The 16,175-nt window shown below is 44.6% G+C and overlaps 3 protein-coding genes across 3 annotated transcripts in view; 1 reads left to right on the top strand and 2 right to left on the bottom strand.

Annotated features, from left to right (window-relative positions):
- The window catches only part of col23a1a (collagen type XXIII alpha 1 chain a), a 117,586-nt gene extending 110,557 nt beyond the window's left edge, over window positions 1-7,029 (bottom strand). Inside the window, 2 exon segments of the mRNA XM_061080292.1 lie at window positions 6,121-6,190; window positions 6,736-7,029. Of these exon segments, the coding sequence (XP_060936275.1) occupies window positions 6,121-6,190; window positions 6,736-7,029 (364 nt within the window).
- An 820-nt stretch (window positions 7,030-7,849) lies between these two features.
- Window positions 7,850-14,824, bottom strand: LOC133011554 (dual specificity protein kinase CLK1-like). Its single transcript, XM_061079302.1, has 13 exons — window positions 14,704-14,824; window positions 13,384-13,544; window positions 11,842-12,094; window positions 11,192-11,288; window positions 10,801-10,867; window positions 10,586-10,702; window positions 10,301-10,467; window positions 10,118-10,212; window positions 9,881-10,010; window positions 9,711-9,793; window positions 9,536-9,615; window positions 9,327-9,417; window positions 7,850-8,811 (listed from the first exon to the last, which is right to left on the bottom strand). The coding sequence occupies exons 2-13, from the start codon at window positions 13,542-13,544 to the stop codon at window positions 8,605-8,607; spliced, it is 1,548 nt and encodes a 515-aa protein (XP_060935285.1). The 5' UTR covers window positions 14,704-14,824; the 3' UTR covers window positions 7,850-8,604.
- A 370-nt stretch (window positions 14,825-15,194) lies between these two features.
- On the top strand, window positions 15,195-16,045 carry tmem126a (transmembrane protein 126A). Its single transcript, XM_061079663.1, has one exon. The coding sequence runs from the start codon at window positions 15,298-15,300 to the stop codon at window positions 15,913-15,915; it is 618 nt and encodes a 205-aa protein (XP_060935646.1). The 5' UTR covers window positions 15,195-15,297; the 3' UTR covers window positions 15,916-16,045.
- Window positions 16,046-16,175: the final 130 nt, after the last annotated feature.

The following is a 16,175-nucleotide window of genomic DNA, read 5'->3' as shown; positions in this document are numbered from 1 at the left end:
TTAATAAGACGGCTGATGAGAGACGGCGAGGGGAGGGGTCTGGATGTGGTTTACAGGTGGGTGATTGTGCATAGTGTGTGTGTGTGTGTGTGTGTGTGTGTGTGTATCCTGCAGGTGGTATTACAAGGTGGAAATGTACACATTACTGAGTCAAAGCTCCACATTAACTACTTCTTACTGCTAAAGCATTTACATGACATTTCCCACAGCACATAACAAAGCTAATATTACAAACACGATGCTAATAGCTTGATACTAAATGAAAATTGCATTGGTTATTGCGTGTGTCTGCAGATTTAAATCAAACAGTGACACCTACATTTCTAAAAGATATCTGCAGTTAAGTTGAATTTTGATCATTTAACTACTCCTATTTTCATACTTCATGATTGTTCACTGACCTCCTGTTTACAGTATTTAAATTGTATTGGACCGCACGGCAAAGGTTTCCTAGCAATCAATTCACACATTACTACAATAGTGACTGGCGAGGACCCTTTAGCTGTTTTCTGATTCAGAGGACACCTCCGTCACAGGACAAACGAAGACGATAGCCACAGAGAAAGTCTTAATGCCCCTGTTGTTTGTTTAACATGTGTACCCTTAGATGTCCACTTGAGTTGAAGCCTGACTCGTCCATTTTAAAAGTGTAAGCTTCAGATGTCTGGTCTCTCCACTTGCCGTGGCCATTATCTCTATGAAAAGCAATTTGTCAATGAAGTGCGATAACCCCTGAACAAAAGGAAGGAGGCCTTTGAAGGAGCCTTTGAAATGGGACAACCACAGTCTCCTGAACAGCTACTGTCAATATTATTTAACAAATTATTCCTTAGAAGACCACGTTGCCCACAATAAAACTGGACTGCCTGCGAATTCTACTGAGCACACAGCAAAGATGAGGAACAGGCATCAGATGTTAGGTGAGCTCACTTCTCTCAAACTCTACATCAAACTTGTTTTATCTTTTATTCGTCGGCCTCAACCCACAATGACTCAAGTGACATCACAAGTTATTTTAACTCAATCACCAGTTCCTGAGAACGAGGATGTGTAAGCTCAAGGTTAGATTTCCAAATAGCTGGTCCGTCAGTCCTGGAGAATGCAGCCCGAACATGGAGAACAACCTCTTGAACCCAAAATCTACGACCAAGTGACTCAGCCTTTGAGAGACTCAACCATCTCCAAACTAAATATCTCCCACTGGCCTAGAGGCAGCATCCCCCTCTCCTTCTACAAATAAACGCAGCACACTCGTGCTTCCAAATAAGAACAAGATATCAGGATGAGTCGCTCATTTCTTATTCCCCTTTAAAACAGTGACCACGGGGAATAACAGACACCTCGGATACAAGTCACCTGAGGACACAAAGCTCACAGCTGGGCACGAGAGCTGCTGTCCATATGTGGGGGAATGAAAGGCTGGGTGAGAGAACACAAGGAAGAAGTGTCTCAGGCTACTTCCTTTCCGACAGAATCCACCATATGATCTCCACCGATGACGGTAGATTCAAGATAATGAAAACATCATGGTTCAATAGTGGTGACAACTCCACTCTGCAAATAAAAACTGGGCTGACGACTTCATCTCGACTCCACCTGCCGATGTGAAGCAGCAGGACACAAAGCATTCCGTAAATTAAAGTTATACCTAACTATTTTCTTTGGTTTAAATTCTCCTTTCCCCTGCAGCATGTATATAATAAGCCACCTGGATTTTCAGCCACAGGATACTCTGTTCATAACTTACTTCATAGACCCTGAACACACACACACACACACACACACACACACACACACACACACACACACACAGAGTATAAGGAACTCGAGACTTCCACACGTCCACATGCAGAGTTAGTTATGAGCTGCTCTCCGGCATATTAATACTTAAAGAAAGTGCCTACAGCATATTGCAGTGGAACAAATCTAAAATGGGACCTCTTATGAAAACAAACTTCCTGGACTTATTGTTTTAAAATGGTGGTTAATGGATCGTACATGGGCTATTCGTTCTCTCCGTGGCGATAGATTGCACAGGTAGCTGCAAGTTTCCTGTCTGATTTATTATGGCTTTTTAAATAAAACGCTGCCCTGAGGGGCTGTTGGCTTCATTGTGGGTCTCCGTCTCCTTAAAGCAAACTTTCCCCATCTCCTCCTCCAGGTGGGAGAGCAGGAAGCTGGGACGGGAGAGCCTCGCCTCTGCCTCCTGGGCGAGAAGCTGATCCCCAGACAGGGCGGATAACACCAGCAAGCCGCTGATGGGACGCTGCACTGGATTTCTCAGCCTATTAAACATCGGTCTAGTGCAGACAGTGGGATATAATAATAATCCTCCACGTATGCAGGAATTTTGGGGGCACAATAAAAACACAAAAAGGAGCTGAGAATTTCTGTTAACAAACGATTGTTGTTATGTGTAAAATGTGAAATGCTTCAGGACACCCTGCTGTGAGCCTGCGCTGTCAATTATATAAAAACACACAAAACACATGTATGAGGTTCTGTGCTCCCGTCCAGAGCATTAATGAGCTCTTATCTGATGGAAATGGATCCGACAACACAGCCAGAGGTCTGACCTCCTGCCCTGATATCCAATAAAACCAAACAGTCAGATTCCCTGCGCAGGGTCCAGAGGAACCCCCTCTCGAGGTATTCATCACCTCCGAGCTTGGACTTTTCAGAAGAAGTTTTCCATACATTTTCTGAGTTCACTAGTTATTACATATATTTGCACAAAAGTTGCAAAAACTGGAAAAGTCCAAGATGTATAATTATTTGTTGACTATGAAGTTTAATTCATATTGAGTTTTCCTTAATAATTTCAGGCCTGTATAAAACATGTAAGTGCAATTACAAATGTTCAACCTTTCACTCTTTTCTATATTCATGTGCTCTTAAGTCTTCGTACTGAGTATTCTGGTTTTATGATGGTCCATATTCTTATTTTTCACACTGCCACTGAAATAACTGGTGTGACAATAAACATCTTGAATCTTAGAAAATCTCTGAGAAAAAGGATATTCCTGACAGTCTCATCTTTTCCCTCGTAACCACGAGCTCAGGAGTTCCATCTGAAGGCAGCATCAGTCCTCACTGTATCTCAGGACACTTCAGGACATGGAACTGTGTTTAACTTTGCCAAATGTATTGGATTCATCATTTATTTAGTCAATAAATAAATTAGGGAAGTGGAGAAAAGCCAGAGCTTCCTAAGGACATTTTCTATTTGCTTGTTTTGAGCGACCGACAGCTCCAACTCCAAGTATAATTACTCTAGAGTCATAAACGTCAAAGAAAAGCAGCAAATGAGTGTGAACTGCTTTGTTTTAGCAGCTTCTGCTGCTGCACCGTCTGAGGTTACTGCTGGATGATGAGGGTCTGGCATCTAGTTCTGGGCCTGTGCCCAATTGTGGGCAGACGTTGTGCCCCCTAGTCAGCATCAGACCTGTTAAAGAGCCTTTAAATGCAAATTGCAGAGATGACAATACACTCCCTCTACACGGACAAACACAGCCCCCACATGGCTCTAGTTATCCAAGGCACCATAAAGGTGGTATGTTCATGTGTACGTAATGAATGTGTGCGTACGTTTGTCTGCGAGCATGCGTTGTGTGTCTGTTGAGGGAACAGGCGGGTGCTAATTGCAAACACCTGAAGCTTGTGAGCAGAGTTGGACTCTGTGACACAGTTTTCTTTAACGACGGCTGGATGTGTCCGTGAGCACCGAGGTGTCACAAAGCTGCTTCCACAGATAAACGTCCAGAGTCGGAGTCTGTGCTTGAAGTTTATTTACTGACAGAGGCTCCGCTTATGACAGAACAGCTACTTACTTCTGCCCAAAGGAAGTTCTTCACTTCAAGGGTCAATAAAGAAATTCAACATCATCGTTTCCCCTAATGCAGTTGAAGTGCTGCCCCCTGTTGGGCCCCTGTCTTCATGCACGCTGAATGATGAGCTCCCTGATGCGGAGGGCAGAGCTCATGCTGTGTGGTTCTCTCACTCAGACAAGCAGAAATGCCTTGGCCTGTGATCCTGGTGGTGAGAGATTCAAGTTTCAGGTGGCGAGCGCTGGTGCTAAAGGGAGAGAAGAGTCTCTTCTTACAGGGTCGTGTTGAGAGAGGTACCTCTGTCGGCCCCTCAAAGACTCACTGGCAGAACTCACCCACACGCATGAGACCATGATTCAGCTTGTACGCTCTCACAACAAGGACGCAGATCCACGCAAAGAAGGAGGCACGGATAAATGCACAAAGTAACATTTTACATCCGTCACATGAGCAGCATTTGGCCCAAACACATGCACGCCCCTGACAGTGCCCGGCTCATGTGGCTTCTTATGCTCAAAGCACCGAGAAAAAGGTTAATCGGCTGAGAAACCCTCTTTGGAAGTTAAAAAGAAAAGTCTGTATTTCGCAATCTAATTGAACATGAATAAACCACATGTCCACAGGCATTTGGTTGCATCAAAGCTCAAACACAGAAAATAGCCTTTTGTTTGTGCAAAAATCAAAGGTCCATATTTAAAAAGAACAGAAACTGAAATGAAAGGACCCGAAATAGTTGTGGAGGGATTGTATCTCAGTGCCAGAACAGTGTGAGTACACAGCAGTGCAGTGAAGCGGACAGAAAATTGGAGGCAACATCTGAGAACATAACAATAATAATTCATATAAATAATAATAACAATATCTAATGGAGCAATTACATTCAAATGTACAAGTAGGACAGTGCAGGCTGATCTAATCATGTATACGCCTGATTATATTTCTCCTGAGTCATACTTAGTAGGAATAGAAAGAACCCAAGAAGTGCAACTGTAGCAAAGACCTGCAGCTTCTCTCCAACAGTAACACTCCTCCGACCACTCAGACAGAGCCAGCAAGCGAACCTGGCACCGCACACACTTCAGACTGGAAAACAGAATGTGTTGAAAGCGGGCCAGAAATTCCACGAGTGAACGTTTTCACCTGTTCTTATTGTTGCAGCGCCATTCACACCCGCAGACAAAGCAGGAGAGAAAGAGAGAGAGAAACGAGAGGAGCCAGGGAAGGAAAATTCTCCCGAATCTGCAGATAAGCATCTTTGAAACTTGACCTGTACGTCTTGAAATCTTCTCGATCCAGCACTCGAGTTGAGAGAACCCACAAAAGAAAAAACACCCACACAGTCAAGAACATTGACTTACATCGATTTCCTAAAACATGTCGTCAACTTTAAATGTAATGATTTACATTAAGGCTTTTTGGCCCCATAAGGAAGACAGGTCCACATAAGTGTGAGAAGATTCATATACTCTGTTCATAACTTACTTCATAGACCCTGAACACACACACACACACACACACACACACACACACACACACACACACACACACACACACACACACACACACACACACACACACACACACACACACACAGGATTTATCTTTTCATAAATCAGAAACTTTCCTTTCCATGGTTGAGGGGTTAAAAAAGCCCATGTTAACCATTAAATGTGCTCTGCTGATCAGTGGGTCACACCCATCACGCATCATCAATATGCATCAACACCTAGGAGCACACACCATCAAATATGTAACTTTACCCAAAATAGAAGACATTGCACTTTTTCCTCACGTCACAGGTGGCACAGGAGTGTCTGTGTGTAACACGATGCTGATCACACACTGTTCTCCGCTCCAGGAACTATCACCAGCCCTGTAATGAACACCACAAGCCAAACGGAGCCAATCCTGGCACACGGCTGCTCCATGTATTAAAGTGATAAAGCTTCCCCCACTGACACAGGGCTGCAGGGCCCAAGGTGGTCGACCCAACCCCACTGACCTGCAGAGGGCTCAGCCACCCGCAGCATATAGGCCCAACACAGGCTTAGGGGGTTGTAATCCCCCCCACACACACAAACACACAGAAAAAGACACAAGTATATGCAAACATGCATTTGGAAAGTTCAGGAGTATAAACAGCATCACAAACAGAGACACAATCAGTCAGTCAAGCTTAGGACTGAACTTCTCCCCAATATAGGAACTATATCTCAGTGTATTGTTTGTTTTGTCAGTTGCACCAGTGCTGCAAATAACACACAGATACACACACACACACACACTTACGTACCTGGAGGACAGGAGCACTCTTGACCAGCATCCCTTGCTGTTCGCACTTTCGGCATCAGCACCACCACTTTCTGCAGACACACATTCCAGCTTTAGACTAAAGTCCCACTTCACACTGCATGCAAACTCTCAATGCACAACACTGTAAGCGACATTTTTCATTTGATTTGAGCAAGTTGTGAAAACTCATAAACTGTAATGAGATGAAAACCAACCCGTTAGCTTTCACTGACAATTACCAGATAATCACGTTACATGCAGCTCTAGAAAGAAAGGTTTCGTTCCCACGTTTTTAAATCAAATTAATGTCAGCGTCTATCATCAGTGGTTATGTTGCCCTGTAAAGAGCTTTAGCAGTAAACTAATTGGCCAGCTGCATGCACGGCTCATCCCTAAGGTCATGCATTTAAAAAAGGGACAGATTTTACGAGGTATTGTTAGAGTTCAGCTCCCAACCAGTGCCAAGTCTGCAGAGCCTCACTGGATTCCCTGTCATTACGCGCACTTTAGGCACAGCCGAGCAGCGCGTCTCTCGGAGGTTCCTGTGAGCCACATGGGTCTCTCTCTATTAAAGAACAAGTGGTTTTAATTAATCCACAACAGACGAGATGTATACCTCTTCCACGAGCTTCCCTATCGGGGCGCTCAGCTCCGGAACCAGGGTCCCATCCTCGTTTAGAAAAGCCCTGTGCGGCGGGCTGAAGACGGACGCCTTGTGCATCTCCATCTGCAGGCGGTCCTCCAGCTGGAAGGTCTTCAGGCTCATGAGGAGACACACGGTGATGGAGCTCAGGGACATGAGCAGGCAGAGAGCCACGGGCAACCCGGGCAGCCACCGCTGGACCAAAGACCTGGGGCCACACTGGCACTCCGGCTTCCTCTCCCCGGCGGACTCGCTGGCTGCATCCATCCTGCTTCAGGGTTTAAAGCTGGCAAAACAACTTGGGTCTTTTCTTTGTGTTGCTTTGCAAGGTAATTGCAATTAGCCTCTGTGGACTCACTAAGCAGCAGCGCTAGTTAACACATTCACAACACCCAGCTCCGGTTCACCAGGCGCGGGGTTCAGAATGAGTCTTGGAACAGGAGGCGTTGCGCACAGATGGGAGCGATCTGCAAATGGGTCCGAGTGTTTGCCTCCCTCAAAGTCGCATGTTGGACTGGTGGAGATGCGCCCGCCCTGCGGACCACGTGGGAGGCTGCAGATTGACAGCTGCGAGACTGAGAGGGTTTGGATCCGTCAGGGAATTTAAGAGTGAGATGGTACAGTCCGCTCACCTGGAAGTCATGCATCGTGAAAAGTCGTTAATTAAATACGTAACCGGACAATTACGGAGTAAAGTTAAGTTGATTGTATATTTTGCACCAACGCAAAAATTGCGCAGAACATCCTGCAGACGTCGGTTCTCCCCAACAAAGAGGCACAATTCATAAACTGCTGACAGTGCAGCTACCGTGTGAACTGGTGCTTCCACCTTCAATATAGAAACTTGAAACAGCTTTAATACTCATGCAAATGTTTGGTTTTTTTTAACCATCACACCACAGCTTCATCTTTAAAACTAGACTAAGCTCAAGTGGCTCCTCCGGTCACTTCACTTTTACGCAGTGTTGCCAAAGCGCTTTACTGCCCCCTTGTGGTTTGATACAGCTACAACACCATATATTTATCAACAATTTTTCAGAGCTGTTACACAAAGACTGTATAAAAAGGCTGTAACACAGACACACTCTTGTAGTCTATTCACGTTTATTGAGAAAATGCACAGGATGCAAAATTTACATAGTTCAGTGAAAAAAAAATATCTGAAAGAGCTATTTACAAAAAGGTGTCTCTGCCTGCAGTAGCTTTTTAAAAACACCCACAATGCTGAATAAATTCTTTGTGCTGCGATATAAACAGAGTACGGGCACTGTCACGCATGCGCAAATGTAGCAGTAGCAAACTTTTCCTCCCGTTCACTTCCGATCTGTGCTAGTGAGGAGGCGTCTGGATGCTTCACTTTGTGTAGCAAAGCCAACCTGCAGCGTGGCTTCGCATGGGGTTCAACATATTAGCTTCACATTTGTGTAGCTGTGACCCTGTCGTTAAGCTTTTCTGTCTGTTGCATAACCCATCACCGTCTTGTCACTGCACAGACAGAACGTGGACAAAACCAGAGTAGAAAGGAATTTAAAAAAAAAAAGAGTGGCTAACAAGTATATATATTCTGAAGCTACAATTTAAATTACAATGGCAAATAAATAGAAATTATTCAGGAGAATTTATTACATCAGAAACATGCCACGAATGAAAACGCATATGGATGCGTGATTTTAAGACACACTGGTTTCGAGACGGGACACATTAGAGCAGGGCAGAGGACTGATACAGTCAGTAAAGGTACACCTCTCCCGGAGTCAGGAACTAGAGGCTGGCACAGGGCCCCACAGCAACAGCTAGGCCTTGTGTCCGAGGTTACAGGTCAAAGTTTTCAGGTTCCGGAATTCAGTCTTTTTTGCTGCTTTTGCTGCTGCTGCTGATTTTGCTACAGCTAATGCTGATTTTACAACTGTTTTTGCTGTAGAAACAGGAGAAGAAGGGGTGTCGGAGGGCCTGTTCGAGGCTGAGGCGCTTAGCTGGGTCGTACTCCAACATCTTCTCTAGCAGGTCAAACATCTGCTGGTGGTCTTCACCCTTAGACCACATGTATTGCTGATGGGAAAGAAGAACTGTTAATGTGTGTCTTTGAAAGGTCATAACTAATCTAGTGCTCAGCATAAAATTCTACATCACGTGTTCATAAGATGTAAATTCAACTGATTTTGAGGACATTTCCTCTCTTATATCCTAACAATATGAGATAGGATGGATTTCTCAGGATAATTCTTTGGTCTAGAGTATTAAAAATCAGGCATCTTTAGGAGATTAAAGTGCTATTTGGTGTAGATCCAGATCATGTGAATTTAAATGGGGTTTCATATGGGGTCTGTTGGGCCTTGGTGGTGGTATGTGCTCTTGCATCTCCGTGTCCTTATTGTGAAAGTCATGAGATATGTAAGAAGTCACTAAGCAAAGCCAATTAGTGATACTTTACATGATGCAACACATAATCAGAGTTTCGGAGCTGTTGAAAGATGTTTTCAAAATCACATTTACTGAAAGCCGGTGTATTCATCAGCACTCTGACACCACCTGTCTGTGATCATCTCCAGATCTAGTCCTCTTACCTGGAGTGGTCTGCAGTTTTTTCTGACATATCTCCCAGAGGCACCGTACACGTCCACGTCGAGTCTGCTCCGGTGAACATACCTCCGTTTCCTACACAACACACAGTAATTATTTAGCAGAATTCCTTCCCATAACACTCTCAAAGCCAATCAATTTTTCCACAGCAATCAAGACCTGTAAATGAATAGGTCTGTAAATGAGTTCTTACTTGGTTTTCTGCAGGAGGTTTGCGGGGATAGGGCCCAGGACTCTCTCCATCATAGCAAGGTGCTCTTTGCTGTCATGGGTCTGATAAAGAGAACAATACGAGGCAGATTAATAAAAAAACAATGGTAAATGTCACAAGTATTTATCAATTCTTAATGCTCTCTACTTCCACCTACCTGGAAGACAGTGGATCCAAGGTAGTACTCAAGGAATATACAGCCCAAACTCCAGACATCACAGGAATGGTCCCAACCCAAATCTGAAAGAGACAATGTTAACTCTATCAAAAGGTACCAACAAAGGGCCTGGTGCAGTGTTAGTGCAGCGCTTGAAAACAGCCACTTACCTAAAATAACCTCAGGAGCACGGTAGTGACGCGTTGACACCACAGACGTGTGGTGCTCGTGGTCATATGTGGCATTACCAAAGTCCACAACATTCACATCTGGGTTCTTCAATGTTCGTTCATCCCGTCTCTGAAGGACAAAAGCACAATCATATCCTTTAACAGCTGCGGGAGCAAACCATGAGTATTGGGCTGTTGCAGGTATGATTCTTTTGGTTAAATATTTAGGACACTTACTTTGACAGGGTTGTACTCCATATCGTAGTCTGAGTTGATGAAGAGAATATTCTCAGGCTTCAGATCTGTGTGAGTCAGCTGGTTCTTGTGCATAACTGAAAGACAACACCACACACAAATCTTAATCAGGCTATTTTCGGACACATTTAGTATTTTCTGTGTACGAATGTGTGTACTACTCACATCGAATAGCTCGGATGGTCTGGTATGACATACGTCTGATGTGTTCAATGGGAAAAGGCTGGAAGTTGTTCTCCTTGAGAAAATCATAAGTGCTGAGGCCCAGCAGCTCAAAGGCGATACAAACATGGCCATGGTAGTCAAACCAGTCCAGCATTTGCACACACCCACTAGGAGGAGGAAAGATACAACAGATGTTAAGTAAATCTTCCTATCTGACAAATTCTGAACAAAATATTCTTAAACTTATCTAGCTGGAGTGGTATGAAGCTACTGTGGATAACTTACTATCTCTTGTTAGGGTCCAGCGACTTCAACGTTTGAAGCACCTCTATCTCAGACATCGCTGCCTCATGGTAGCGGTCTATGTTTTTAATGATCTTCAGAGCCAGTCGAGCTCCATTACTGGAAACACAAAACATGAATACCTTCAATATCAAATATGAGAGAGAAAGATAGTCGGAAAAGAAAAACTGTGTAGAAATATTGAGGATTTTACTTACTTAGAGTGATCTATGCATTCAACGACCTTTCCAAAGGCACCCTCTCCTAGAGTACACACAATCTCATCTACAGAAGATAGAGAGGTCAAGTTAGAAAGACAGCAATGACAAAAGGGAAACACTGTCCTTTGGCTGGTTCACTGCCTGATGTTACATTGCTGTTTAGGTACACTAAAATAACAGGCTTCTCAACATTGGCATATAACTCTATGCTAAATAAGTTACACTGACTAGCGATATCAAACCAAATAGATCAAGTCTCTTCTAGTCTATTCTATGGCCCAAATACTTTATCCAATAAATTACTGTTTAGAAATAAAAAACCAGACAAAAAGAGAGTGAGAGGCACAATGTGTGAACAGAAGGAAAAAATAAGGTATATGTTCTATACATCTCGCTCTTAGCATGTCTCCAATGTGATAGATGAGGTGACCCTCGCCATCATCCTCAACACTCCTGGATCTTTTCCTGCGGGGATGGCTCCTCCTCTGCACCGGCACCGCCCAATCCGCCATCACATCAATAACCCATCAGTCAGCCAGCACCAGGCCACCACAACGGGACACCGTCATTCATTCAACCAGGCCAAGGGGGGAGGTGTAGGGGTGGATAGATTCGGCCCGTTCAGTAACACCGCCAGGCGAATGGACGCGGCAGCAAATTCAAATTCAGCCCCGTCAGAGAAATTGGGCGCCAGCCACCACATAGTGTGTGTTACAGAAGAAAAACATGGCAACAAGATTTTCAGATGAGAAACTTTCTCAGAGTATTACAGAAAAAACTGAACTTTGTGATTACAGTCTTTCTACATGTAGTTCTTTGTAAAATCAGGTCCCATAACTACCCAGTAAAATTTCAGCACAAATACATGGTTCTGTTTTGTCTTGCAAATCTATACAAAACACTGGTCCAGAACACACACAGAGCTACAGAAAGACAACTAAATAGGTATTAAGCATTGGCTTAGAACCTGTAATAAGGACTTTTCTCATTTGGTGATATAGACAGGGAAGGGGGTAGAGGGCAGATAAGTGTTCATACCGTGGAGGACCTGCGGCGAGAGTGACTACGCCTGTAGTTTCGGTCTCTGTGCCTGCTTCGCCTGCTGCGACCACTCCGTCCACTACGTCCACTACGCCCCGATGACTTGCTGTAGTGGTGCCAGTCAAGGTCTCTGTTCTTGTAGGTGGCTTCTCGACTGTCCTCGTCACTAGCCATGACCACACTGCGGTCGTGGGTGCGTCTTTCCCGAGGGTCTTGCCTCTGGTTCAAACTGCGGGACCTCAGGTAATGCCTGCAGACAAAGAAAAAAGTGTAAAATAAGAACTACAAAGCAAAGGTCAGATCAGGAAAGCCTTGTTCCATGTCTGTGATCAGGCTCCTAAGTGTGAACTGTATTTGACTGGTCAGAATGGTCCGTCTATTCCTTGACACTTTACCCCGAGCCTTTTATGCAACATTTGTAATTAGCAACATACGGATTTATAGCTCCCATACCCAAGCATCTTATTCAATCAGAGGGTACAGTTCTGAAAACATTTGTTTGGCAGGGTGTCAATGTCCAAATAGCTCTTTAGGGAGTTAGCAAGTGCCAAACATTTCGGCTTTTTTAACATTCATACGACTTCTCCTAGACAACCCAAAACATGGCTTCCTTACAACTCAAGCACATTGACAGAGAGCTTACACTGGCAAGTCCCTTTAAGCTGTTGAGCACAACCCGATGGAGCATAAAAAAACATGTGGCTCTACAACAAATATTAATACCTACTAGTATTGGACAGTATATCGATACTAGAAAAGTCCTTGTGATACCCAGCCATTGAAACGTTACGCAGACTAATTTTATTAGTATCAGTTGTTTATGAATGACGTCCGGGTCACAACAACTGAGGAATGGCAGCGGTGTGCTCTGGGCACGAGTGTTTATATAAAAGCCTTTTTCCTGTGTGTGCAATGCTTAGCTTTCATTCCATACAGGCAAACCTGCAGTGCCTCCTTATACATAGCCTAATGCCATAAAGTGAAGGCTAATTATCCACTGTCAAAAAACAGCCACCAAGGTTTCCAATCACTTCCAGCACACCTAGCCAGGAGGTAATGTTAGCATCTAAGAATCCAAATAAGACCAAAAAACACCACAGGCCTTAGCACCTCGGTGGTGTCAGCTGTCATCTAAGAAGAGGTCTGTCGCTCTACAGGACTAAAATTAGAGGCGATATGGAAACATCTTATGTAACTCCACTGGCTCTCATCACTGCCTTCAAGAAGCTAAAATTGCTAAACTTAAACACTGTACATGCAAAAACTATCATTTGATAACAAATAATGTGAAAATAAGAGAACAAACCTTACAAATTTACACATGCGCTTTGTGTTCTACAGTGCATATACAATCATCAATTTGAAATGCACAAGTAAAACATATCTGAAGCCTTTAGTTTAATTCAAATAAAATAGCATTTCCGTAGAAACAGAAGTGGCACCAAATAAAGTACCAAAATGTAATTTGAAATGTGTTGTGGTTATGATGTTGCTATAACTTTAGTGAGGAAGTACTTGACAAAAGCAATAGATAATTACCCCTCATGTGGGTAGAGGTGGGGTCGAGTTCTGCTGGTCTTGTTTTCTCGTTCGCTGCTGTGGGAATCTGGTTTCCTCCGCTTGCGACCCTCCATCCTCGCTTCCCAGCTGGACTCGTCCATCCAAACATCTGGGGAGCGTGTTCTTTTTGACTGCCGCATCTGGAAGACGGAATAAAACAAGTCATAAATGGCTACATGGAATCCCACGCAATCAAAGACACATAATTGAGTTACAGCCATAGTCAATCCACAACAGGAAGTTTCTGCAGAGAACGCTCCCCATTGCAAGGAGGCCAAAGCTTCAAGTGCGCCTGCAATGAGTTACATTCGAGCTGTAGAGTTGTTAGAAGAGAATATGTAGATAAAATATATGTTAACTAATTGAAAGATTGACCCTAGATGGCTTCGGATTGGACAAGTTCACCAATGGAACTTAAGTTTTGCAAATAAGTTGACAAGATCGTAATCCTACACTCTCACCTCCGCTTCTCTCTAAAATATAGGGTTAAATTCAAGATATTTTTCCAGGTTTATAAGCAAAGCTGTTATTATTTGTCAGAATATTCCGCAATATTAATCCGCAGCGATCTTGTTTACATGCAGCTCTTGCGCCATAGAAGTGAAATGTGACTCCAGCAACAACAAACTGTCGCAAATAAACCAGAAACCTGCAGATATTCACCAGATCCGATCGGTGAAAGTCACACTTTTACAATCACTCGGTAAAATGCCTAGAAAACCCGAAACTCAACTAAATAGGAACTTGCCGCTAACGTGTGCTCGACGTTTTCATAATATGAGATAGGACTGTTGGGGCCCGTTGAACCACAAACTGCCCACTTTACACCATTACCGTGTTAATTGATTAGGTAACAATAGACAGTGGGGTTTTGTGAGTATTGCGTTATCATAGGTATTTAACTGACTGCATGTGAGTGGATAAAGAGACGCTGTTGTCGAGCTGCAGTTTGTTCTCGATCCGAAGGCCCGACGAGCACTGAGCACATTAGCTATCCACCCATGTAGCAACCTTCATGCTAACTCCATTAGCCTGATCCATAACGCAAAATAACATTTATTGTGATCTTTAAGCAAATTGAACAGCTGGAGATTGTTTTCACGAAAGAAAATAAGAACCGTGAACCTACAACATCCGATGAAACGCATGTCCTCGTCAGTAGAGCATTTGTCCTGGCGACGAGACGTCGAATATCCGAGAAGCTAACAGGCTAACGCTAGCTTGACTCACACAATCCATTAAACGTTAGGAAACACAATAACACGGCGATTGGAAATGATGACAACAAAATGTCCTTACCCCGCGTTAACAGTGATGAACAGTAGGTTTGTGAACTTGTGAAAAATATGAACAAAGAAACTGGAAAGTGACTCCAACTATTCCTCTTCCAAGATGGCGCAGGACGTTGAATGCTGCTGGAGCGGATACAGAACAGAACGATGGACGTAGCAAGGCGTCACAGCTACAGCTTAGGCTCCGCCCACTTGGTCCAGCCTTTGAAGCACAGGCTGTGTACAAAAGATATTAAGGTTTTTGGCCCTGAGTTTAGTCTGTCAGGTAAAGTCAAAGTCCATTACCTGTATTCATGCAACTCTTTTAAAAAAACTACACGACTTGGATTCCACGTGTTGCCACACCGTATTCCACCATCTTCCAATATGTTAGAAGTGTAGACAAAAAGAGGTGTACACGTGTTTCAGTCTTGCCTGAAAGTCTTGGCTCAGGGCAAGGAAAAGCTCCTGACGCGCTCTGAATTATGGGTAAGATTAAAGATGTCTGCGCCCTGTCTTCGTCCGGAGCACAACCTCACCTCAGTGAGATAACCGCTGGATTCGAACCCTGTAAACCCGGATCTCCTGCTTCTGAACTCTGGACATTATCAGTTTATAGAAGATGTCGGAGAACCCGCAGCAGGAGATCGTGGCGGGAAGCACCCGCAGCAGATCGATGGTGGCTGAGATGCTGGCGAAGAACTTCGAGAGGCTGCCGGACTCCGACAAGAAGCTCTTCCTGTACGGGCCCCTGTACCTGGGGGGGAACGGAGCTCTCGCAGGGCTGGTTTCCAACAGCCTGTACCGCAGAGCCCTGAACGTCGCCAAGGCGCCGGTCACCTCCGGCCTGCCCATGGCCGTGCTGCCCTTCATGACCACGGTGGCCCTGTACAACGCGGCGGTGTCCAGCCCCCTCCTGGCCGGCGACCTCAACTGTCCCAGCTGCGCCCTGATCCGGGGAGCCCTGGTCGGCCTGGTGGGCGCCGGCCTGTACCCCATCCTCCTGGCCCTACCCGTCAACTTCGGCCTCGCCACCCGGTACAACACGGCGCTCATGCCGGAGAAGGGCAATGTGTTCCGGTACTGGGTGGACCTGTCCCGGCCGATCCTGAGGAGGATGCGGCCGGTGCTGGTGCTGCAGGTCTTCTTCGGCACGTACCTCGGCTCCAGGCATTTTGAGACGTACACCAAACTGGCCCAGATCACATTTGGTTCAGGTGCAGAGGAAATGAAAGACTGAGACTTACTGAGCTCAACCTCCAGAGAAACACGAGCCTTTCAATGACAGTTGTTCTGCCAGGAACCAAATCAATTGTGGACTTTCTAGTGTTGCTTGTATGTAAAAACAATAAATGAACTGTACAAACTCACTTCTTCTCCTGCACCTAAAGATTATATATCTAAAAAACAATTTTCTGCTGTAAAAAAAAAAAAAAAGGTGGGATGAGGGAAAGATGCCAGTGAGCTGGAAATATGCGATGATCATTCCAGTAAGAAAGC

This window comes from Limanda limanda, chromosome 10 (genome assembly GCF_963576545.1).
Source record: "Limanda limanda chromosome 10, fLimLim1.1, whole genome shotgun sequence".
In the NCBI taxonomy this organism is placed as follows: domain Eukaryota; kingdom Metazoa; phylum Chordata; class Actinopteri; order Pleuronectiformes; family Pleuronectidae; genus Limanda; species Limanda limanda.
The sequence above is the reverse complement of the archived record's forward strand: the minus strand, read 5'-3'. Positions and strand labels throughout refer to the sequence as shown.